We start from the raw sequence: 26,967 nt of genomic DNA on the forward strand, positions 1-26,967 counted from the left end.
GACCAACTACAAACAACCCAAGTTTGTATAACAAAACAACATGAAGACAATAACCACTACATTCTGCGTTTTTAGAAATGTTAATGATTAACGAAGGGTTGGGTGAGATAAAACGATTGCTCACACATACAGTAGGTCAGATTGATGCCTCTACAGTGTCACAATCACCGTCTACTGGTTTCAGTGACATACTACTTATTGGGGCCACTTTCATCAGGACAGTCCTCTGGTTCCCTTAGTCTTGGGTGGGTCAATTCAGTACCTGCTAAGTGTCGGAACCCATAAGAGGGCTGGAGTATACTTTACCACCTTCTTAATTGTGCCATGGAACTGGATTGGTCAAGAGGTGAACCTGTGGGCAAGAAAGGATACACCAGCCACCTATAGGCTAGTAACCGCCAAAAAAATTGCTTAGAATTGGCAACTTAGTTCTTGCCATTCATTTCTACCACAACAGATGAAATCAGTACTACATTTACCAACAAATACAGATTACAAGCAAAATGTGTCTGCTTTGATTGAGCATACTTTTAGATTGAGCATTTAATTTTTCACGTATTTCATCCCTTGTCAATTACGTTTTTGCAATTATACATTCGAGCACATATTCAAGCGTCTTATATGAGGGCAAGAATTGTTCAGAATGGAATGCGCATAAGAAAACCAAAAATAACTCGGGACTATGGCCCACTGACCTTAGCAAGCAGGCTCTGTTCCTATTTAGGTTCAGTCGTGGTTATGAACATTTCTGAAATACTTCCACGGGTCAACGGATGCTGTCTACCTAGTTGTAGGAGGAGGGGAAGAAAAAGAGCCATGTGTAAGGCTTTATGTCCCTGTGTTGCATAAATCACCATAGTCTTAATGGCGGTCTATCCCCCAGAGATCTTTGTACGTGTTGCAGACTCAATCGAAGTTACTCGGAGAGCCTCAGTAACACGGCAGAGTTGCAACATAAAACTACAGCATTGAACGTGTTGCGTTACACGTTCGTCGGAACAGAGAATGAAACCGCAAGGGTTTCGCACGACTTACTCGATTAGGTTTTTTGGCAGCGTTCCATCAACCGGCTCCTTTGTCAGTCGCAGTACGGCTGGGAAGCCCGTTGTTCATTCTATACAAATCGTCACGTTGATCACGTCCGGTACGTGCAACTGACACGGAAGTCGGGCAAAGTCTGAGTTATTTGTAGACACGAAGTGGGCTAAAGGATGCACCTGTTCTCTTGTGGTAAGCCACAAATGGACTGTATAGTGTAAGTCTGTTTATGTCAGTGATTTTTATTTTTTTTTGACATGCGAACCTGCAAGTTCTAAAGTAATCAAACACATCCGGAGTCATCCACTTACTGTCATGGTATTACCCGATCCACTCGTGATGACATAGAGATAGGCTGACTCATTAGAAAATTGCCATATCTGGGAGTCATAGTAAACAATTTGACTTCAGAGTTCCTGGAATGCTGTGTAGGATTGATCTCCAATGAGAGAAGATTAACCTGTCTCGTATGAGAGCATATTGTTGTGACAATGGTGTAGATCGATTAGCCATATTGGGGACATAGGTCTATATGTTGGTGGGTTAGGGGGTAGTGGCTACCAGAGACAATGCGGTCTCTGGTGAGTAAATCAGGATCTCATTTTGGAGCATTTTTGTCAGGTGATCATGGCTGACTGCCAGGGGATGCCCTCATTAAGGCCTGTTAGATCTGTATTTGGGCGAAAGACCCATTTCTGTTCTCTTCAGTAGCAAGTTGGCCATATCGCCACCTCTCCTAGGACACTTTACTTTTTCAATTATAATCCATTCTAGTTCTTTGGCCTGATGATTTTCAGTTTGAAATGATCGACTAAAGGGGCATTTTCCCGTTGTGCCCTTATGCATGACAGATGTTCCTGTATGCGTTTTTGATGGGTCTTGTGGTCATGCCAATATACCTCTTGTGGCATGGGCAGTTGATGTATATTACATCGGAGGTGTTGCAGTTTGTCAGGGACTTTTGTATCCAAGGTGTTCTCAGTCCTAGGTCCAATGATTGCGTTCTTTTAGTTAGTGTGCAAACATTACATTGGCTACAGGCAGTGTGACCAAACTTCGGTATGGAGTTCCATAGAGTGGTTTGAGTATTAACCTCGTCTGGTGGCATGTAGGAGTGTATGAGGGTCTCTCGGGTTTCTCCTTTTCGTAATAGCAAAACGTGGTATAAGTATAGTCACTGGGCCAACGTTTAGAATCGTCCACAGCTTGATTTGGTTCACCTTGTTTGAATAGCTGAGAACTGCTGTGATCGTTTGTTAACCTGTTGGGCGTTCTTTTTGTTGCAGCGTAATGTCTCTCGGAATGTTCCCTGCCCATTTTCTGGCAACCTTGATTTTTTTGGGGGTACCCGCGTTCGGACGGCTAGTGGTTCTGTCAGTATCTTTGTCTGTATCCTTTTATCTCACCCCACCCTTTGTTAATAATTAACATTTCTAAAAACGCAGAGTTGGAGTGGTTATTGTCTTCATGTTTTGTTATACAAACTTGGGTTGTTTGTAGTTTGTCTTTTAAAATCTCAGTGCACCAGGATTAACAGGCAATCCCTAGGTCATTAAACTCACGAACATCGTAGTGGATGGCTGTACCCAAGACCATTGATGCACTGACTTTCGCTTTTTGGCTACTTGTCTCTTCCAACACGCGCACATAGTGAAAAAGTGGTTTATGGCCAAAGAATCAACAAGGCTGAACGTATTACTACAGATAGAATTAAGTAGTTTACTTTCTTTTTCTATCCCTTTTTGAAAAGCATTACATCAGCACTTCCTAGGATGAGGTGTGATTAGGAGGAAGGGACATTTAGAAAATAATCGTATCCTTTCTGTCCTTCTACACAGCCTTGTTCCTCCACAATTCTTTGCCATCACCACAGTGGTTTTCCTATAAACAGTTTTGTTGCACTGGACACACTGGGCTGTAACTAATCATGGTACAGATGTGTTTTGCCCTATTTTCGTGTCAAAGTATCCAGAGTAAGGGCATCACCCTGTTAATTTACTCTTTGCCCTCCCCCTCCAGGTTAATTCCTACCCTGGGTAATGACACAATTAACAAATAAGAGGTGACAATTCTTACACAAAATGAGCACCTCCTACAACCTTTGTATAATCTGCTGCATTTACCAATGCCTGGATCCAATTACAAACCTACTGCTTTAAACTAAAAATGTGGAGCAAAAAGATTTGCAGCACACACAGGAACCTTTGCAGAGTGCCCATTAAAATATCTGGACCACTTCTGCCTGCAGCGCCATTATGATGGCTCTAAGATGCAGCAGCTTCAATGCTGCAGTACACAATTCATTCATTGTACATGTCAGCACTCACTGAATTAAGCGAATACCATTACAGCTTAAATGGATAACTCGGATAACCTTGTGAAACTGCGGCAATCTAATGTATATTTTGAAGTTTAAATGGGCCCGTCTTAATTCGGTGGAGCCATTGCAAACATGGAAACAAATGTATCTGTCGATGCACGGTTTCCTGACACGTCAGCGGCTGTTATGCTCTGCTCCCATCCAGTGGCGGTAGTAAGCAATTACTACAGAATCAGTTTTTCAATCCAGCCCTTTTACAGCTCCTGGCAGCCTTAGAGGCCTTACCAGCCTCCAAATCACACAAACCAGGAGCTAGTGCCCAGGAAAGTTCGAACCCTGCTATACAACTAGGCAAGGGGCTAGCCAGTACACGCCAAACAATGAGTTCAGCACGTGAATGAGACTAAATGGAAGTTAAGTCAAATGAGTCCTAGACTGATATTTTGAGGTCTGTTCAAATCAAGGGATGAAGTTGAGAAAAGGAAACCATTTCCTGACTGCTCTTTTGGGCGGCTTGATTAACTGATATGTGAGCGTTTTTGACGCATTAATACTTACAAAAGGATACACTTCTTTAGTCATATGGGGATAAGCTACCCATCTCTTTCCCACTACAACGCCCTCATCCTCTTTAGCCCAGGAGCAGTGTACCTTCATATGTTTGTCCTCTCTAGGTAGTCATGTCTGGGCCCTAATGAACCCACATGTAACTAGTTTCTGTGATGTAGCAAGTAATGGATGCAGACAACCCGAGGATAGCGCGGACACCGTGGCGTATCGGCGGCTGCGCCAAATGTGAATAATATTAAACGGACATAGAGCAAAAGCAAAGAGATTAATTGTTTAAAGGGAAGTGAATTGCAAACCAGACCCCTATCGGTATGTGAATGTAGAGAATGCAAATAACATGGTGGTCGTGGGGGACCCGAATGGAATAATATATCGAGGATCTATTCTGCAACAAAGTAAATGTACAATTGTGGATTGAAATGGTCTGAAACTGCACTGGTTACCTGGCTACCCTCTGATCTCAGGCCCAGGACCCACCCTGCCAGCTGCACACCTGCACTGCCCCTTGGCAAACCTTGCACTTGTGGACTGTTCTGTATCCCTACAGCTCTGACTAGCACTTGGCACCTGATGGCTACACTTTTATTTATTTATGGACTTCATCTTACTGTTATCCTATGTACTGCACTAGCCCCTCCCCTTTCCCTCTGCACTTTCCCTTTCCCCTGCACTTGCGTGATCTCAATATCACCTGGCCTAGTAGGATCGTTGTCTTTGTTTTCCCTCTGGTTCCCCCTCCCAGGCCTCATCACGCCTTGAAACACTCGTGTATAGGCGCCAATGTTCCCTCTAAGCAGTGCGCATGTGCGAACTTCCTTCTGAGTGCCGCTCGGAAGAATTTCAGCAGCGCACACAGACCATTCCCACCTATTCAAAACGATTTATTAATGCACAAGGCACAGCAGGTACCTAGTATTTGCTTTCTCTCAAAATGAAGCTAAATTATATGTACTAGTATTGATATTCTGTCCTAACCTATTTACATTGCCCTAGTATGCAAGCTTGAAACGATCCCTAAGTGGAATACAACCACAATAGGTTAAAAACTAATATGAAATGGTTACTGCATGAACAAAAGACACAATTAAGAGATGTCTGCACACATTAACCAAATTATCTCCCCTCCCTACCCATGACTCCTATACTGCACTCTATCACACTTATACCATATGACTCGAACTTCTGCCCCAGAGCTCATTAAGATATATTACCAGACAAGTTTGACTCTGCCTAATTTGGCTCTGCAAATGGTTACCAGACTTGTACCTACATCCACTTTTTTTATGTTTCTAATATGAATGACGTTTAAGCGCAAGAATTTCTGTGCCTTAGCAGAAGCGTCACCCAGACTATGTAGCCCAACTGCCAGCTCAAATATCAGATACTGCAAGTAACCAGGCTACTTGAATTTTTAACCTCATCCCATCATTCATATTCTTTGTACATATGTTCCACAAGCACTTTGAAGCCCCCCCCCCCTTGCAAGTTAATTGCATTGTAAAACTCAAATATTAATTTGCCCTCTAAGGATTCTGAGTAGGCAAATGTCATGTCTACCATTATTCGTATATACTATTAGGGCAACGGATGTTTAGATAACTAGAATGCTTTTCACATGTTCATGGGGCATAGACCTTAGCAAATTATGTGCTAACGCGCTGCTGAACAAAAACTGTTTCACTGAGCATTTTTATAACCTAATCCTACCCAACCATTCAAAGGTTGGGTATGTTGCAAACCATCTTGTATACACTTCATAGTAGTTGTGCACTTGCAGATTCATGGCATTTTCGGTTTTAAACATGTTTTGAATTACAAAGTATTGTGGGTATGCAAATATCCCAGTTAGTGTTCACTGCTACAATCCCTCACCTTTTACAGAGTCCCGACAACTGGTATTGGAGGCTAGCACAGGGGCCGGGGTGGGGCACAGATGGAAGGACACCAGAGAACACTCCTTTTGGGGTGAAAAACAAATCTGCAACGTTCAAAAAACAAATCAATGTTTTGGCAGGGCAGTACATTATAGGAAATGTTTTTTGTTTTCTGAGGGATAGGATACTCTAGTAACAGTAGGAAACTGCCTTTCGGTTTCTTTATCTGCTCGGCTACTGAGGGCTTTTCAATATAATGTGGTTGCGTTTATTGCCCTAGAATCCCCATGAATCTTATCCAAATGATAATAGTGAATTTCATAAGAGGGGTCCCTAGTTAAAGAAGAAGGCACTCAATCTGTTGTACCTATGAACATTGCTGCTATTGACTTAAAAGGCAAATATGTGATTTTCTTAAATGGTGCTCCAGACAAAACCTCAGTAAGTCTCCAGTGGAATTGTCTAGGCTGTGGTGAGAAAGGGGGGGGGCAAAACTGTAAGCTGTATTATGTATCCTATCATATCACTTCCTATGTCAAGTTTCCAAGGAGAGCTCTGATATGATGTTACTCTCTACTCTGAATCAAATAATTTTTCAGAAAGTAAAGTAATTTTTTTTTCCAGTCAGAATATTTTGTTTATTAAATATCCTCTTTCCTATTAAAATTCCTCTTGAAATTGGGCAGTAGTTTTTGAGTTTCTACCAATGCCGCTGCTCTGCAGGTCACTGATTTTAAAAAAAAAAATATCAGTGGAACTTTGTGGGTAGAAGCAGGGGGCAGGTTCCTATATGTTCATTGTTTCACGTTTTTGTTGGGCACATTTTCCTGTTTTTAGGGAGTAACAATGGAGCGTGTATATGCCTCTTAGCTGTAAGGCTGGTTTTGAGCAAATGTCACAACTCACAGGACCACGTAATGTGAATAGCAAGTAGAGGGCCAGGAATTCTGATCCACATATTCTGTGGTGCAGTTATTCAAATGGAATTATCGTCCTTGCACACATTTTGAGACGGGTTCTCCTGGCCCTTGAATGCATCCCTTTTTGCATGTTTTCTGACCCTTTAGATGCCATTATTTAATTTGTAAAAATGTCCTGTCCTGACAGCGACATCAGTGTTAACTGATATTTGCTTTTTTGTAATAAACATTAGTCTTTTTCTCAAACTGTTTTACACACTTTCTGCATTGACTCTAAGCAGTGTCGCCAAATAGCCACTACTAAACCTATTGTTAATCCCGACCATACAAAGCTTTTTTGTGCATACACATTTTTCTCTGCACATGAGTAATTTTAGTAAGGAACTATGGCATTTCTTGAAGTGTGGACTGGTTGATGAGCTCTCCTTATCATATAAAATATGTGGGTTTTTTAAGCCTATATGTTGAGAGAAGTGTTTCAAGATGCACCTCTTACACTGACTCATAAAGAATTGCAGTGGTTGGGAAAGATAAATCATGTTCCAACCTCTTTGGAGATGGTAGCTCACCAGCTATGCATGCTCACAAAGTAGCTTACCTCGTAATTTAGTTACGCACATGGAAAATAAGATGTGCATGAAAGCTAATCATTTCCGCACGAAGGGAAAAATAATTAGAAGGAACATTGATAGGCGCGTTATAAATGTCATAACCTATATCCCAGTGTTTCTGTGTAAATATGAACGTTATTGTGAGGAATGTAACTGGTAAGAACCATTTTAGCTATGTCCCACCAAGTGTTTCCACCATTAAGAAAAGGCCCTCAAGTGGGTGTATACGTACCTAGTTTATAGATTACACACACTTGACTCTGTTGTGGATTATAGGCAACTGGGCACACAAGTATAGATATCAAGCCCTTAGTGTTTTGGACTGACTTGCACCGGAATCGAAGGACCGAAGTTAACACTTTCCATTCATTGAAGTTTTGAACAGTCCCTCATACAAGATGTCCCATGTACTGTCGAGGCTCAAATAAGTGAATATTTTCTCACTCGCATGACTTCCACAATATAAAAATAAATGTAAAGATATTTAAATATTGATATATTTTTTTTAAAATGAATGTCATATCTAGCAATTCGACATGACGAATCAGATCGCTATCGTCAAAACTAGCAAAACACCCAGGCTGTAAACTGAAGTGTCGGGGTGTAGAATGTTCTATTATGTTATATCTGCTGGCTGGCATGGTAAAACTTTAGTAGGTAATGTGGCACTTTATTGTATGTTATTTATAACGTGCTTAATAGAGAGAGAGAGATACTGATTTATTTATATTATCAGTTCTATTCATTCTCTTAGTCTGTGGTTAGGAGCTGAAGTTTCGACTACTAGGGGGTAGCCTCATTGGGTTTTCCTACACTGGGTTACTGAAGTCTCGTGTGCTTCTTTAGGGTGACCGTTAGAGTTATGGGAAGAGCCATGTTTTTAGTAGTTTGTGGAAAGACGTGTCTTCGGCGTGTCAGATGTCAAAGTGAATTTTACGTACATTAACCCGTGAATTGAATTCCGAGAATAAGTATGGGGAGGTAAAAGTTTGAGTAACAGAGTGCAGTGCGCGCGTAGATTTTGCTTATGACTTAAGATATAGATTTTGATACTTACAGATGCCATTTTGACTTTAAATTGATTAATCAATTACTGTATTGAGCTCTAATATTGTGTGCAGCATATTTGCACATGTAGTAACCTCTGCACCTGTAAAAGCTTGATCATAAGTGGCTTGCTGAGAGCCATTGTTGCTACTGTTGCAATCCTTTGCCATATTGCTATGGCAAAGATGATTGCAAAGCATAGGGACTTTTCTGTATGATATAGATAGTTTTGTATCATGTGCTTTTAGAGTCCAACATTAATAATTGGGAGGAAGGATACCGCAGGGGCAACGCGTTGGTCTTGGAAGCAAGACAACTCGGTGCAGCACAGGTTCAAATCCCGATTCCGCACTTAGAAACCACTCGCTGGTTTTAAGCGCGTTAATATAAATATAATGGCCAGTGTATATTGCGTGATCAGTTTCTTTTAGACACTATTTTTCTTTTATCTTTGTCTCAGAATGAGCAATTTGTATTTTTTTTCTCTTTATTCACGCATTGCTACTTTCTGTAAATTGTTTTCTGTTTTACAAGTGCTGTCTTCACTGCAGATTTGTTCTCATATTAACCTGTAGGTTTGTTCTCTATTGGACATCGAGGATGGCAACTAGTTGTGTGTAACATTGCTCTAACTTCTGTGTTTGTGTAACTTTCTATTCTAGTATGCAGTTACTCTTCTTGCACATAAACCATTACATGCCTGGACCTGTATATTTGTCTGTTATGGGACAGTGTCCTGTATACTGTATGGTTGCCCTATCATTGCTTTGTAAGTGCAAAAGTTTTGTGAATCAAAAGGTTCACTGCTAAAGGGAAGTCCTCACTGGACACTAAGTAGTATTGTGTTGCGGAAGGCAGGGTCATTGTCAACTTCAGGTGGACAACATGGCCTTTGCGTGTCATTGATATTAACTGTTGGCAATATAGCGTTAAACGCCAGTTTCGGGGAGCGCACTGCTGGTAATGGGCTTCAACCTGAGAAAGATGGGCTGAAGTGCAGCTCTGCACAGCCATGGAAGCGTTATTTATCTCTATTAGCACCCTGGAGTGCTGATTTTTTTATTTTTAAGGGAGTCTGGTTTTGTAATTCATTCTAGCCTCAAACTGAAATTACACACATCTGTGATTGGAAAGAATGATTTCCGCGACCAGGAGGTGGATGAGGAGATGCGCATGTGAATGGGCAGGGGGCTGGCTGGGGACTCTGGTTGGGCAAGGGGTTAGAGGTCAGGCACTCCAGCGGAGACTCTGCCCATGGCACTGCCTCAAAGGACAAGGTGAAAGCCCGGCAGGGGCTCAGTAGGCTGGAATGAAATCCAAGTGGCTACTTGTGGATTCCGCTTGCAATCATGGCCTCCTGATTGGCTAGCTATCTCAGCCAGGTGCCAATATATTTCAAGCAAAGCGAGCTCTGGGGACTAACTGGAGGGAAGTCTGAAATCACATCGGCACGTCACCTCGTCACCCCAGATGGGACATTTGCTCACCCTATCATACACCTTACTAATTGTATTGTGGTTGACATTCATATAGCGCCTTTTACCATTATTATAGTCTCAATGCTCTAGTGATGGGAGCACCCTCGGGAGACCGAAGTCCAAAATATGGTAATCCTAGAGTTGGTTTAGAATGCGTGTTTGCATTTGGACACGATAAGGCTTAGGAGGGTTGCCTGGGGTCCAGAAAAAAAACACGAGGTCAGGCCTGTGAATGGTGCTGAGGGAGGTCAGGAGAAAGTGTGAGTGCAAAAGATTAGTTCTGTGTCCAGCTGGCCCAAATTCGTTGTAGGTCTTTGCTGCATACTGATGGCAGGAGTTGAGGACTAGTCTGGTGTAAGTAGGCAGAACAAGTCTGTGACTAGCAAGATAATTTGTCATAGTTTCTGCTGTATTGATATGTGCTGATAGCCATGCCTGCGGCCAGCGTCTGCTGGAGTATTGCATTTATACGTACCTAGAAACTCTGATGCTGATTTGTTGTATATGAACCTGTTGGATCTAGTCATCCTGTGTTGATCATTTGGCTGCGACAAATGGTTGGTGACACAGGCTAATTACCACTAGTAGAGCACCGGCTATACTTAACTCTTTCAGGCACAGATCATAATCGCAAATGGTGTGCACGCCTTAGTTGTTACAATACCATGAGTGGGCAACCGTAACTGTTTATCCAAGCGCGATGTCTGGCCACCCCTCGTTTTCCCTCGGTGCGATTCAGGGCAACTCCCTGATTCTGTTCAGGTGCAATACATGAGTAACCGCCACCTGCCCTTCAGTTATGAGACATGGCCATGGCACACCATTCCTCCAGGGGCAATGCATTGCCAGCCACCACAATCTCTCAGTGCAACAGGGGTGTAGTTCTATCGTACCCGCTTTGATTGCGATTTGCTAGTTTCCTTATATAGATAACGGGTGCAATGACTAATCAATATTCTAAGAATGTATGGTGTGGAACTGGTAGTGAGGGAGCCAGCAGTCTTATTGATGCGGTTCAGGTGGTAGGGCAGTTGTCGGGCTTAGTTGCTGTGAACTGAGGCTTGGGAGGCAGATGGGTTGGATTCTCTGGCCACGTGATCCCCTTGAGATGGGCGCGTGGGAGGGGATGACATTTCCCAGGAAGGTTAATATTTCCGTAATGCTTAGGGATGTACATCGTGGTATGTAGAGGGATGCTGTGCCTTGTGTTTAGTGGTTTGCAGGTGTTTTTAGGTGGGGTGCCACAATGGCGGCCTGTGTCCGCCTAGTGGTGTGTGAAAACCTGGATCATGTTTGGTATTTGAAAGTGTGCGATGCCGGGGCCACTGATATAACGGCCGGTGCGGCCTGGTGCTGTGATGTCGGGGCCGTTGGATGGTGACTGGGTACAGCGTCCTTTCATCGCCAGGCATTTCTAAGTGTATATTATAACAAACGGTAATTGAATTTTTTAGGGGGTGGGAAAGGGCAGATAAGGGGTTGGGGGTAGGGAATAGGTAAATATGGGTGGGGGAGGACTGGGTTTTGGGGGGTGGGGGGGTACTGTAGACTCATTGGGTGGGGCTCCAAGGGATTGTGGCCATGTATAGGTTGGGGAATGAGGGCGGTGTTGCCAAGAAGTCAGGATTTCTGATTTGCTCGCGTTGACGATACAGTGGTTGTCCGTCATTCATAGATTGATGGCCCCGAGTCCAGGTCGGGAAGGGGAAGGCTGCAGTCTCCAAATGATGCGAGTCTTCCTAATTTTAGCAGTTAAGGTTGTGAGAGCAGATGAGTGCTGGCAGTGGGCTAAGGTAGAGGTTGGAGAGGAGGGGTGACCGGGAGGCTCTTTGTGGAAACCCTTTGGGATGGGGGAGGAGTATAGGTGAAGGGTAGGAGAATGATTGGCGAGAGAAATGAGGAGATTCAATTGACTGCAGAATCTTTGTCTAGGGTGAGGACCATACCCTGTTCCTGAGAACTGTGCCGTTGATGGTGTCAAAGGCTGTGGATGGATCAAGGTGGATGAGTGCAGTGCATCTTTCTAAATTGGCTGTTCTTTTTAGCTAGTCCCAGATTGACATGAGGATTCTGTTCCACAAAAGGGTCTGAACCCCGATTGGGCTGGGTCGAGGAGCATATTAGCTTCTTTGGATTCAGCGAGCTATACGTATGCAGCTATAAGGCAAGAAGCTTTGCTTCACTAAACTCCCACTGGGTACAACAGCAGTCCTGGGCTATTCTCCAGTAGGATACAATGCCTCTTAGAAGGCATACCGACATGCTAGACCTTTCTAACTGACGCATACTGTACAGATGACTTAAATGAGCACTTGGAGAAAGTGGACTTTATCATTTGAACACTAGCAGCTAAAGGCAACGTTTTCAGTGTCTGGGAAATCAAAAATAGCCCCGTAGAGAAATCATATTTATGGTGTTTTTATTATCTGATGAGGGAAGGGGACTTGCTCTGCGATTCCTAGAGAAATTTGTACACTTGCAAAGCCCAAGCACACTTAAGTAGTTGGAGGCTATACTCGATCTTTCAAACTTTGGCCGATCATATGTGGTAAACTATGCAACATTAGTGAAACCACTAAATGACCTGTTGAAGCCCAATTCCTTTCTATCCAACAGGCGAGCACACTCTCACTCTTCAGGACAAGAACACAGTCAAGGACTTGGAAGTAACACTATTTCCTGGTCCTAAAACCTTTACATATCTAGTATGTTATCATGCAGAGACACACCCCATAGCATACCATTTCACATGTATGTGCAGTTTCCAGAGCAAAAATGTGCCCCAGTAGATACTTGCTGCTGTACAAATGAGAGTGCAGAAGGAATGCAACTTAGCTACAAAAAAATGTATGCCCATAAAAACACAGGGCAGTTGGAGGCAGCTACACGCTCTAGTATTGTAAAAGCGAGGACCCTACACTCCAGATGGGTGCAGTGGGCTGCACTGCAGACAGCACAAGACACAAAGTATCATTATGAACCAGAACTAATAATATATATGAACTGGAATGGTATCTACAACCAGAAGCAGCTGCAGCAGTACCAGACATCCCACTTTGGATGTTTGTGAATGTACTATACTCTGATGGGAGTGCTGTTCCAGTATTCGGGACACATTCTAAGTATTCTGCTGCCGGTGCGGCTGTAAAAGGTTGATTCAACCAGAACAATTAGTTTGAACACCAGGATTCACAAACAAAATATTTAGGGGATACATCAGCTCAGGTTGGTGATTTACAAGGCTGCCTCCTCGCACTAAAATTGATGCCCACTCTAATCATCTGATTCAGACTATGTAGTACAAGGTTATAATGTTGACCTTCAATGGTGGCAAGCTGACTCATTCAGAGATTCTAAAGGCTAGCAAATATTGTCCAAACAACCTGGGCAAAAGATATGGTACATCAAAAAGGCTAGACCTCTCATCTGGGTAATGCACACAAAGGACTCTCTGTGCGCAGTGCAGGCAATGCGTTTGTACAGTATGCTGTCTTGCAGACTGGTCAACAAAGAGGTAGCAGCATTAACACGCTCTGCCACATACACCGGTGAGGACATGAAAGCTTGTTTGAATGCTAAAAGTCCTAACCCCCAAGGGTACCCCACTACTTATCTCTACGTTGTAAAAGAAAATACAGTGATAGTCGTTCTACCTAGGTCAAAAGGACAACCTGTTGACTGGGTACTACCGAACAAGCAAGATGGAGAAAAAATAATCTCTGCAGCACGTGCAAGTACAGCCTCAACCCAGCAACTACAGTCTTGCATGATAGATGCTGCTGGCCAGGGCTTAGGAAAGAGGTATGCCGGTACATGGGGAAATTGCTCTATATGTTTGCAGACAACAGTGGACAATTCCGTAAACCACTAGTAAGCACACTAACGAGGACAATGGTGTCTTTTGAATGCATGTGTATGGACCACATAGGTACATTGACATCCGTCAAGTACAAATAGTTGTTGGCTGCGGTGGACTTGTGCACAAGATTCACTTGGCTAATTCTTCAGAAGGAAACGGATTGTAAGGAGGTCCTAAAGGGTTTGCTGTCCTTAGTAGCTATGATGGCACCACAATTGCTCCAAGCTAACATTGGGCCAATCGTTTCAGGCAAAGCCTTAAGACAGGCCCACAAGCTAATGGTGTTGTAGAGGGAGCCAATGGGCTAGTAAAGCAAACCTTTACTAAATGGATCCTTTTCTCTGTTGGTAATTAGGGGAATCATATAACTATAATGCAGTGTAGCATAAATGACCTACCTTGTCGTTGTGATGGTAAAACACCTTACGAGTTTGGTACTCATATGTATATGCCTGACTTACACAATCTTTGTAGTTCTCTCACCAGGCCAAACAAGCTGCTGCTCGTCAATCTCCTAAGACTCCATGTTGAAGCATCAAGACAGATGAGTCACAAACTACCTTGAAGTCTGGGGACTACGTCCTAGAGAAGATCCATGCCAAAGAAGCACTTGGACAACGCTACAGACCTCCGGTAAAGGCGCTGCATCTTGTTGGCTCAAGAAAAGCAGTCCTATCAGCCCTGTCCCCTAAAAGCTACTTATCAAGTGTCCGTCAACACCTTAAGTCAGCTACAAATGGTATGCCCCTGGTCCCAGGGTAGGAGACTCTCTTGAATTACCTGACCAGCAGGCAAGAATAGAAGGTGACATTTATTCACATTAACGCCAGAAATCTCAAATGTATTAGGAAACCTCCACATCCTATAAAACATTACTTGTTTCGGGAACAGACTACCCAGAAACAAGTCTAGGAGTACAGCCAAGCACAAGGCAATCCTAAGGATTTTTGATGGTCCAAAGTGCAGTATGAACTGTAAGAATTTTGTCAGCAGTAATTCTGTTCTGCATTTTGCTGTTGATTGGCCTTCTCACCTTTTTATGTCTCATCAGGAAATGTTTGAATTCCAATGGAGATCGCAATGAGCAGCCAACAGTTCAACATTCAACCTTCGATGCAGCGCATACTCAAAACCCAATACAGACGAGTGGGGTACGGGCAGCTGACTCTCCACAAATAAGCATATACCCCCTGAAGTTGGGGCAATTCTGGTCATGCCGGAATTAAACCTACAGTGGGTCTAGTGTGCAACTCCAGGTACATACACTATCTGTGATCGATGAATCTAGGCTAGTGACCCCCTAAAATGCACACCACACACCAATAGGGACCTGTTGAGATCCAGGATAGCTTTTGCTCAAGGAGCACTGTTGGATCCTCGGATCTAGAAAATTTAGATGCCCTGGTAGAATGTTTTGTTAACATGCCAGTAGACTGGAATTTGATGGAATGAACCTCAAAGCCACCAGGTGCAAATGCTGCGCAGATATAAGCTCCCCACGATAGATGCAACTAGAACCATCCCTTGCGAGGTTGGGGGGGGGGACATTCCCGCCGCAAAAGAGAGGCCCATAATAGCACTCTGAATCATAACCAAAGCCAACAGACCTCGAATTTACCGGGATAGCACACATGTTCAAATCTAGGAGCAGGCCAGCACAAGCCACGACCAGAAACGAGACCAGAACTAACGTCTCTGGGGCGCAAACACATTGACAAGCCAGAAGATCTCCACGCAAAACGAGAAAGGAGAAAGAGACCACTTGGTGGAAAACAGACATGACCACAAAAGAAGACCTGAAAGAATGGTTTAAAGAATTCTAAGAACAATTCATGGCCTCCATGCACACCCAATTTCAGGCGATGAAGCAGGTGGTGCAGGAGCTAAAAATAGATATAGGGTATCTGGAGGAACGCACAGACATCCTAGAGAAAACTGTGCAGAATTTAGAGGAAGAAACACAACCGCATGCTGAAGTTCAGGAAAGTCTGGCAAGACTCTCCCATGTGTTGGAAATCCAATGCGAGGACCTAGAAAACTGCTCCTGAAGATCCAAGATTTGAATCAAAAATATGGCAGAAACCATTGGGGGAGGGAGGAGCGGAGGGCGGAGGGCGGAGGGGGGAGGAGGGAAGAGGAGGGCCTCTATCAAGATCTAGCACAGTCCACCCTTCAAAAACGCAGGGAGATGTCCCAAATAACAAAAGAACTGACTGCAAGGCAAAGTCTATATAAATGGACGTTCCCCTTTGGCCTATTATTCTCATGGGGGGGGAAACAGGATTACCATGTGCGAGGAAGGCGAGCGGATCATGAATCTTCAGGAGAAGGGGGGGGGGAATCCCAAACCAACGGCAGGGAACCCATCCAAGGGAAAAGAACCCCAAGAAGCTGGACCATTATAAACACAAAACTTATACGCCCCACGTAGTCATCTAGCCACGTGCGCCAACCTCGGCACAAAATGAGAACCAACACCAGAGCTCAATCAGAAAGACTGTAAAATGCAATCACTGGCAGACACACGCGGCGGCGAGCTGCAATCCTACAGGAGTTCTAAGACACTTGGTGAGGTTTAGGACTCCTCATGCCATTGTTACTCCTGAGTTGAGGGCATGGCGCGAAGGGCAACATGCCCAAGCGATCATAGGGCCCAGAGCTGCCCTCAGGGACGTTACAAGGGGGAGGGGGCGAAGTTGGGGGACACAATGGGGGGGAGGGGGAAGAACAAGGAAAGAGGACAAGGAGCAGGCACAGATGGAAAAGGGAACCCACCGGCACACAGCAAAAAATCTACTGTAAACTAACCAAAAGGAGTCAACGAAATACAAAAAGACACACAATAGAATAGGGCTGAAAATCCTTACACAGAACATCAGAGGCCTAAACTCCGCAGTCAAAAGAAAAAAAGTGGAACACCAGCTAAGGCAGGGGAAATACGACTTTAATGCTACAAGAGACGCACATACAGAAAAAGGATAAAGGGGAAAATCCGACTAAAGGGTTACAATCGGATAATCCATGCAAACGACGGGGGGAAAAGAAAAAAAGGGTGCTGATTGCATTCTCTCAATGTACATATTCGAGAAACCCTAGAAGATGAGCAAGGTAGATTCCTTGCAGCGAAAATTCAAATCGAGAATCGACCACTGACTCTCGACAGTCTACGCTCCTAACACGGGCCAAGGCGGCTACATGAAAGATACCTTGAACAAATTGTGAACATTTCTCACAAGAGATGATTCTGACCGGGGATTTCAATATGGCCTGGAATCCCAGAGAAGACCGTTCAAACCCCAATCTCTCACCCCAGGGATCCCTGACACAATCATTAAAGAATGCCATGCAAAAACTTGCACTAGAAGATGTCTGGTGTAAAATCAGGCTCGTCACCGGGATTCACATATCACTCCCACGTGCACGGCACAAGCACCAGAATTTACTATATTTGGGCATTGGTGAGCCTCCTAGGAGAGATAAAAGAAGTAGAGACGGGGCCCCATTTCGATATCGGAGCACGCCCTTATTTGGATGTCGCTCCCCGCCATCCACAAACAATCCGGCCTATGGCGATGGACCCTTGCAAGAGAAGTCATGCAAGACCCCGTTATGCAGGAGACAATTGGAGATCACATAGCAGATTATTTCAAACAAAACACCCAGGAATGGAGATTGCCACAATTTGGGAAGCCTTCAAAGCGGTAATGAGCAGTTGTCGCGACCCACATCCAGAAACTCCCCCTGGCAAGCCCATGGGCCAGGAGGGGTCTTGGCTCGGGTCTCCAACAAACTTCGGCATCCTTTGCCTAGGCCCTCATGGGGCCAGTCCTGGCGCCAAAGGCTCATACTTAATAAAGACTTGTGTTTAGAGAACTACTTTATTTCAAGTGCCAGCCAACATGGAGCCATCCACATAGCTTGGCTCCTTGGAACCAAGTTATGCGGTATAGTGTTTTGGGTGTGGTAGCCTAGGAACTACTTTCCCTGGACTACGAAGCTATTTAAACCACACCTGACTTGGATAACACGGTTTGCGTTACTTTGCACTCCTGCAACGTGACAACTCATCGTGTAAAGCTGTACCCGCGATCCTCGGAAGAACAATCTGTAAAGAGACAAAAGGACATAGTTAACAGCAGCAGCTTACCTGTAATTTCACCGTTGGCTGCCCACAGCTCCTGCGAACAGCATCCTAGGATCAGCGCGTCTCCTGGACCGGCGGATCTGCAAAAAAGGAAGAAAGAAGACGGACACTTTTACAACATAATGCATTGTGCCGAAAAGCTTAACTCGCAAGTCGCCCCTCGACCAGCATCGCCTCGGGATTTCATACACCGGGTGAGCACCGCAATCTATGGGAAAGAAAAGACAACAGGTTAGCAAAGGCAAGGCATCATAGCGCTGCGCATAGCGCCTACTTACCGCATCAAGGTGCTCTTAATACGCCATTTACCGGCGAGACCCAATTCAGCCAATGCATCACATTGGACTTCTGCACACCTAAGGAAGAGAAAAAGACATTATTTAAACCAAGAAAGGCATGCAAGAATAACAATGTACAACAGCAATAAGATCTACCTGAAAGACTCAAAACGGGCCGGCATCAGTGAAGTAACTAGATCGCATTCGCCCACAAAGGACAACGCGCCCCTGCCAAGAAGGCAGGACGGAGAGCGCACCTGAATTAACAAGGTGAGGAGAGGTCCAGAGGTGCTGCGGGCATACAGGGTGGTTGTGGGAGGGGGGGGGGGGTTGCTTACCCCAGTTGCCCAGTCTTGAACATTGCCCACCTGTATTCCAGGCAGAACTTCCAAGCTGGTCACACCTGGGAACCGCAGAGAAGGATACCAGAGTCCCTACAGCTGGGTGGTGTCCCCGTGGATACCAGCTGAGCACATGATCGCACATGATCGCACAGGACAAACAATCCCGAAAATGGGAAGAACTAGAAAACAACTTGGCTAAGATGAGAGGAAATGACAAAGCATCACACCCAGAAACTAAAGAGCTCAGACATTTACAGTGTCAGTTGGAAGCCACCCGTACCAAAAGAGCAGAGAACCAATTATTCCACTTGAAACACTGGTATGCAATGAAGGCAAACGAAGCAGACAAACCCCTGGCAAGACAGCTGGAATGCAAGCTACAAAGGCAAACGGTGGAGGCCTTGAGAGGCAACGACGACCAGATGAGAATACAATCGAAGGACATAAAAGATCTAGTCAGAGACGACTACCAAAAATTATATACATCAGACAAACCAAAAGAGAGAGACCAGATAAATTACTTAAAAGATATGAAGCTCCCAACCATTACACCAGAGGAGAAATCGTCACTCAACGCACCAATAGAGGAAGTTACAAAGGCGATCAGGGACTTGCCAAAAAACAAAGCCCGGGACCGGATCCCTATACAGCTACCTTCTATAAAACCTACGCGGGTTCTCGAAGTCCAGTTCTCTCAGAGCTCTTCGACACCTTTAAGGACTCTGCCAACATCACAAGCTCAATGAATGAGTCAAAATGCTGGTCTTCCACAAGAAGGGGAAAAACCCGGAGTCACCAGGCTCATATCGACCCATTGCTCTAATAAACCTAAATGCAAAACTATATGCCAACAGACGTACGCCCCTCCTTCCCAAACTGAATCACCAGGATCAGTCAGGGTTCATCCCCAATAAGACAATGCATGACCACATTAGAAGAATCGCCCATCTGATCGAGAAGGTGAAGTTCACAAATGCCCCAGCTGCTTTGCTGGCGATGGACGTGGAAAAGGCGTTTGACAGAGTAGAGTGGTCCATACTCTTCTGTATTCTGGAGAAACTTTTCCTCGGCGAAACATTTATCAACGTGATACGGGCCAACTAAACTCGCCCACAGCTAGGATTGCGGTGAATGGGGAACTCTCAGACACAATAAGAATAGGAGGCACAAAGCAGGGATGTCCCCTCTCCCCACTCCTATACGCAGTATTCCTGGAACTGCTGTTGACGTAAATAAGGAATACACCCGAAATCAAAGGCTTCACAATTGGAGAAATAACCCACAAAACAGCAGCATACGCGGATGACATGCTGATTGCCCTTGCAGAACCGGCAGATACACTATCCCCTCTCGTTCAAACGATAGTTGATTATGGAAGTGTCTCGGGTCTAAAGATAAACGGGAAGAAGTTAGAGCTAATGGCATTAGCGGGAGACAAACCGGAAATACAGAAGCGAGCAGAGGAGTTGGAACTCTGAGTGGCGGGGGGGGGGGATCAGATATCTGGGGGTCACGCTCACCAATTCGATCAAAGGCCTATACAGAGGGAACTACCCAAATCTGTTGGCCAAGGAAAGATTTGGACAGCTGAAATCCACTCTCAATCTCATGGTGGGGCAGAATTAGTGTTATAAAAATGACACTCCTGCCCAGACTATTATACTACTTCCAGGCCTTCCCCATGAGAATCCCTCCCACATTCTTCAAATCACTAGCCAAAATAAGCAAATACATATGGCAGAACAAACCACCGAGACTCTCCAACTTAGCACTAACGGCCCCAAAGATCAAGGGAGGCATGGCACTCCCACGTTTCCGAAAATATTATGAGGCAGCACAACTGTGGGTCTGGAAAGAATGGATCCCCAACAATTCAGAGAAGATGTGGGAAGCACAAGACCGGGCGGTGGCAAGGAAAAGCCTACAGCAGCTGTTGTGGATCAGCCCGGGACACAGACCCCCAAATGTCAGCATAAGTGCGATCTTGAGTGTGGTACTGGAAATATGGAACAGGGTGACAAAAAAAGAAACGCTAACTATAAATCCGGCCCCCTTCATGCCGATGTTTGAGAACCCGGAATTCCAACCGGGCACAGAGAGGAATGTTCCAAAAATGGATAGAATCATATTGCACAAAAGTGGGGGACATGTACGAAGAAACGGATCTGAACATTCACGGAATGTTGCACACTCATCGGTTTCACGGAGAAAGATAGATTCAAATATGAACAACTTTATCGCTGGCTCTCCACCCCAAGGATAACACAGGCGGCAACAAGAGATCTCATCCCATTCGAGGCCTTTATTATGGCACACCAGGAGACAGAAAATTCGTCTCTACAATGTACAAATTCATAAATGCCCAGGTTGAAGACAAAAAATTGGCATTACATGAAGAGATGGGGAAATAACATTGGGGAGAGAGATCTCGAGAGACCAGTGGGAATATGTCTGGCAAATAATCCCCAAATGGACACGGGCGATCCAGATGCGAGAAGCTTGGACAAAGATAATGATCCAATGGCATTACACGCCAGAAAGACTTCATCGAATGTGCAACACTAAACAAATGCTGGCGGGACTGTGATGCGGAGGGCACATGGAGACTTATTTGGTGGGACTGCCCGAAACTACAGGACATCTGGTCGGAGATAAAAACCCAAATGCAAGGGATGTTTAAAGGAGCAGAACTCCTAAATGAAGAGGTTTGGATGTGCGGCATGTGGGACCCCTGAGACAGGACGATGATAAAGACTCGGAAGCGAAACTTCATTGGCATCCTTATCGTTGCCTGGCTAACAATAGCCCAAAGATGGAAACAGAAATCACTGCCTTCCACGATAGAATGGCTACAGAGAGTTTGGCTATTCATAGCAATGGAGCGCCTAACATGTAACATCCAAGGGGCCTGGCAAAGCTTCCTAACAGACTGGGGGCTAGTGCTAGATTACCTACAAAGTGATTACATGCTACAATGGTGCCCACACAATCGGAATCCTGGACATGTTTACATGAGGAGACAAATTCTAGGGACATTCATCAGCTGGTGGGGGGGAGGGGGGGTTAGGGGCGTGGGGGGAGAGGGACAATGTTGAAAGTCCCACTGTTTTTCGTGTTGATCCTAAAAATGCAATAAAAACAACTTTAAAAAAAGATATATATTTGTTTTAATGTTTAGTAACCAGTGAATATCATGAGTGAACACTTAAAAGCGATTAAGTATTTTATGTTTTAAATGCACTTTATAAATGTTTTTTTTTTCTTTCCTTGATTCCTTTGCCTCCACGGTTGTTCTACGGCTTTTGGAAGTGCGGGGGAGGGGTGTCATGTCATTTTCTGTCTATCCATATGCTATGTTTAAGCAGCATATTTGTTTGCCGTAGATCCAGCCTCGATGCAAATGCTTTCATGTTTAGTGAACGTTAGTTCTGCCTTAGCAAAGGTAAAATGATATTAAAGCAGTTTTCTGTGTGAAAGTGGGACGAGCGCCAGTGGTCTTTAAGCTGGAACACTATAGTCTTTTTCTTTAAACCGTCCACTGCTCTGACTTTCCGGAAAGAGTGCCAAGGGTCCTTGACAACAGAACGCTGTAGCTGCTTAAATCTCTAAACAAACTCTCCGACTGCAAGAACAAAAGTGTAAACAAGATCTACAAGACCCATTACAGCCTTTCTGCTAAGAGTGCCAGGTATCCCCGTAACAGTAAAGAAACGTGAGCTAGCAGTTATTTAAGAAACTAAAATGAATTGATGAACTATAACACTTCCAGTGCAGAACGACATTATCGGAGTGACGGCTTATTGCTTTTAATGCTCTGATTGGTAGAAAAGGACAGGTGCAATCGGCAGCTTATTGCTTTTAAATGCTCATTTTCAGACTAGGTGACCTCCGCATCCCTTTGCAGCTGGCTCTGATTGGTAGAGGGGACACCCAAGTTCTATGGTCCAGAGGGTTGGGACGGGAGATGATCTGAGCCTGTGAGCAGACCTGAAGACTGGCAGAAGAGCGCTGGAGGACTGAAGCAGACCGGAAGCTCCCTTCATGCAAACCAATGTGGGGTGGGGGAAATCTACCTCCCTTTTTTATTGTCTGGAATTGGAGGCCTCTGAAATCTGAAAAGTGTGGACCTACTCCTTTTCTACATTTTTTTTGTGCACTATGAAGTCTTCAGGCTTTTGGGCTCCCGCCTCCATTTCTCTTTCTACCTTCTAAGGAGTAGTGCGTATGACCCATTTTTTAATATCGCATTGTGAAAGTGGAGGGGGAATAAACAGCAAATCATTCTGAGTGCCTAGTGAGATCTGATGAGGTATGTAGTTGCTAGAGTGCCCCTGAGATCATTGATTGATCATGAGTAGATAGAGAGCAAGTGACAATGATGGCTGCCTGCTTATTAATGTCTTTTTGCATATTAAGTGTTCTGTTTAGTGGCTATAACGGAAGAAATGTTTTTATAATTTCTCATAACTAAAAGATTTACTTTATAAATGGTTCTAAGAAGTGTTCATCACTGAAGTTTGTCAAAAGTATTAGAAAAAACATGAAGTGTGGGCATCTATTTAAATGTATTGTGTTGATGCGTTATATCCATTGTCTTGTGTGTGTGTATATTATGTTTTGTTAATCATATAGCCCTTTGCGCCTAAGAGTTGTACATGGAACATATTTATATTAATCATCTGAACCGAAATTGATATTTATCAACCTCGTTTGAAGGGCTGAGTTGGCCTTGACAGTTGCGAGCGCTCATCCCACTGAGCTATCTTACCGGTATATCCATTGGGATCCGAGCCTGTAAAATCTGATTAGTCTGACTTGTGATCGTTGCTTTAGTGGGACAAATGGCTGGGTGCTTTTAATGTCCCTGATGGTATGGTCACTTTTTGTGCATGTTACCTCTACTGCCTAGCTGTTATGGTGGGTCTAATTTTTTCAATTTCAGCTTTCGTTTTTGGGAACTTTCCGCTAACAAGTATTTCGTGTGTGGGTGTTTTTCCGTACGCTTTAAATATTTACAAATCACACACTTCAAACAATATATAATGATGACGTGGTGATATGGTTCCTTCTATAAAGCAGTTCTGTCCCCTACTCCCCTGCTGTTGCAACCAACTTTCCGTTTTTTCTTTATGCTGCCTTTACTAAAAGCATTTGAGATAGATGACCTAGAATTTGAGGAATGTGAACGTTCAAATAAATGTCATTGATGCTATAACCGGGGTAAACCTCAATTTGCAAGCTACTAGCCAGCTATAAAAAGTCACTCGCCACAAATTCCATACATGCCCACAGCACTCCATTTCTTATCACTAGCCAATGGCGATTTCAAATTTTGCATGCTGATAAAATATGAATGATTTGCCTTGAAATAGCTCTTGAAGGTGAAACAACCGTTGGCACGATCTTAGGATACACAAATTATATTCAGCATTAAAAACTGGGTCTTATATCCGGTATCTTTGGAATACTAATTTGTTTCTGTATATCGTACAGCACCTGTGTGCTGGTGCTTCATTATTGTGCTCTTGTATTGAGATATTATGCCAGTCTGTCTTAGCATACATTAATTTGACTTGCTTAGTTCACCCTTCCTGAGCATGGGTTTTCGAAGACTGACCCATTTTGTGTGGACTATGATCTATATTCACTGAAAAAACAATAAGGTGCAGATTTAACGCAACAAAACCCTTGAAAATCAGCCGATGTGGGAAATTGTGACCAGCTTAACTCAGCCCGTTCCTGTTGTCACTCATCATGCCATTTTGTACGTCACTGTGAACCCCATCTCTTGTAATATGTATGTGCTCATGAGCTTTGCAACGGGAGCGTGCGGAGTTAAGCTGGTACTTCCAATATCAGCTGAATTTCAAGGGTTTGGTTGTTCAATCTGCATCTTCACTGCACCTTAACGTTTTTCTGTGAATTTCGAGGGTCTTGTTGTACCATAGTTTTGTTTTTTTTACGGGCCACTAGCCGTGACCTTTGGTTTCTTTCAGACCCACTAGGTTGTGTGATCTTCCCCCCTTTCTAGCCCTCTTCTGAATTCCCCCTCACCCCACACATGTCCTTTCGTTTTATGCACTTTCATTCCCGATCTAGTTTTCGATAACCGTTGTTATCTCACCAGATAACCCTGGTAATGTAAAAACGTTAGTTCTGAACTTGGTCTCTAGGCCCCCTTAAACTCCCCGATTTCACATGGTGTCATTGTGCCGCCTCCACCTCCAGCCTGATGCCATTTCATCTTTTCCACCTCCAAATGGTATTTTATTTTCCAATTTTCGGTTTACCGTGGTCCTATTTATTATAACCGCAGTTCTCTTGCATTGACCAAAAAAGAATAGCTGTTTTTTTTAATTTCTGAAAAGACTCAAGCATTTTTGGGACTAGGGCCATCCCCTTCTCCGTCAAATATTTTAACTAATGGATGGAATAACCCCAGATCCCTCCTGGAAGTTTTATAAACCACGCTCAGTCTCTACTGCAGAGCACCATGACAGATAAAGATTTTAAGAAGCAAGAGGCACCCCGTTCTGTCTAAATATTTGAAATTGTTGTTTGGATTTAACCCAAACCAGTCAAGGAAATTAAGTGAACGCTTTGTGCCCATGTTACCCATTTGGTCCAAATTATCAAAGTGGTTTTCATTCTACGGCTGTTTAAAAACTGCACTTTCTCTATGGGAAACGAATGGGAGTAGGCTGGAAACTGTGTTTTTTCTTAACGTTTTCGTTAAAAAAAAAAAAAAAAAAAGCTATAGCAATTGCATTCAACAAGACCAAATGGGTGGCAGAGAACCCTCCACTTGGATGGGCCCCACCTCAAGTAAACGATCAATGTTGTGTCCTACCCCATCATGTTGGGTCACCCCCCCATATCACATTGGGGTCACCCTGGTAGTCCTCGTTCAAATAGGGGGAAATCTCTCTTCAAGATTGCAATAAATGTCTAAGTCAAGCGTTCGCGACTAACTACAACATTTTTCATGCCAGTCTTCCAGGACACTTTCCAAAATCCAGGCATAAGTTAGATACCCATGGCGTCCGCGCTAACAGTCCCCAATGAACCTGGAGTCCACAAAGATGCTCCCCATAGCACACTTCAGCACTTGAACAAAACATTGTCTCAGACTCCTATAGCCACTGAGGAAATGGAAAGTCAGGTGCCCCAGCACTCGTTGCACAAGGGATGAGCGTGCCCTTGTTTCTCACATAATATATGTGAGCCTCCGAGGGACCAAGACACCGACAGGATGTTATCTTCGCAGGAACAGCTTCTAAGAACTCTCAGGATCAAAAAAGATGTATTCTTTCTTGTGCCAGGAAACACTAGCAGGTCTAAGCAATCCCCCTTTCACACCGCGTTTGAAAAAGGACTTCATTTATGGTATTGAGCTTTTCAGTCGCCTATGGCACATCGGGGAAGATGAGAATCCTGTGTTCCTGGAACCCCAAAGATTTGATGTCGCCTGCAAAATCCTTTCCCTGTCATGCATCACTAAGCTTGACAATGAGTGTCTGACCAATTGAGAGTTGAACGATCTGTTGGAGAGAGTGGACTTGATTCTGTAACTTTTGTCCACATATATAGGGTCCTCCACCTCCAAGTCTAGCCGTTCAGGCAGCCAGCTTGTAACAAAACCAATGGGGTCGTCCCCTTCCGCACCAGCAGCGAGATTAATAATCTGCAGTTGTTTAGGCTCCGCCACATTCTCCTGGTATTCCAATGTTCTCCATTGCCAGGTTTCGCCTCATTTGTTGAACCAGGTACCTCTGTTTGGTACACTGTTGGTCCAGTGCATGGGTTTTTTGTTCAAGAGTGGCAGTTCTAGTCTCCAGTTGGGCCACTTTTGCACTTAATGCATCAAATTTTGTTCTTCAGCCGTGACGGACTTCTCGATCCTTCCTAGCACCGCCATTGCAGGGTCTTGTGCCGCCAGTTTCTCCTGACTGTCTGCCCCGCAGCAAAATTTATCTTCAGCCCTGCTCTTCCTGTTGTACTTCCCCGATGCCATTTTACCTTGTAGCAGCTTATGCAGGAAAAAGGTGTGTGACACGACCATGCCTTGCCGTTGTCAGTCACCACTGTAAAGAGACCTTGCATTCATGCACATGCAGCTGGATTGAGCCAGATACCACCCTTGAGACTGCCACTGCACCTTGTGTATTTTGTCCAGGCAACCTGTCCTCACTAGAAACAGCTGTTCCCTTTCTTCACTTCCAAGTACCAGATGAACCACACATGTCATGAGAAGGTCCTTGCAAGCACAAAAGTCCCCAAGAAGGTACTCCTCTTGTTTTACCTTCCACCCAACACATGGGCTGTACCTACATGCGGGGTGGGAACCATTTAAGCGCACGTCATCAGCACCCGGCTATGCACTGCAGCTCCCCAGGCAAACTCATGAGTCACTCTCCAAGCCAACAGGTCCAGCTGCCCCTGAAGCAGTCCCTCCATGCAGGCTGCATGCGTCGCCATCCAGCG

At 44.3% G+C, this 26,967-nt stretch overlaps 1 protein-coding gene across 3 annotated transcripts in view; it reads left to right on the forward strand.

Annotated features, from left to right (window-relative positions):
* MELK (maternal embryonic leucine zipper kinase) overlaps positions 1 to 26,967 on the forward strand; it is a 711,420-nt gene that overhangs the window by 38,692 nt on the left and 645,761 nt on the right. The window contains exon 1 of one of the 3 annotated variants that reach the window (XM_069630472.1): positions 14,192 to 14,350. The exons of the other annotated variants lie outside the window; for them this stretch is intronic. Coding sequence (XP_069486573.1) covers positions 14,313 to 14,350 — 38 coding nt within the window. The 5' untranslated portion in view covers positions 14,192 to 14,312. Of the gene's footprint in view, positions 1 to 14,191; positions 14,351 to 26,967 lie in introns of those variants that run through there. 3 annotated transcript variants of the gene reach the window in all.

The sequence above is a fragment of the Ambystoma mexicanum genome, chromosome 6q (assembly GCF_040938575.1).
Source record: "Ambystoma mexicanum isolate Mex_15411 chromosome 6q, UKY_AmexF1_1, whole genome shotgun sequence".
NCBI lineage: Eukaryota > Metazoa > Chordata > Amphibia > Caudata > Ambystomatidae > Ambystoma > Ambystoma mexicanum.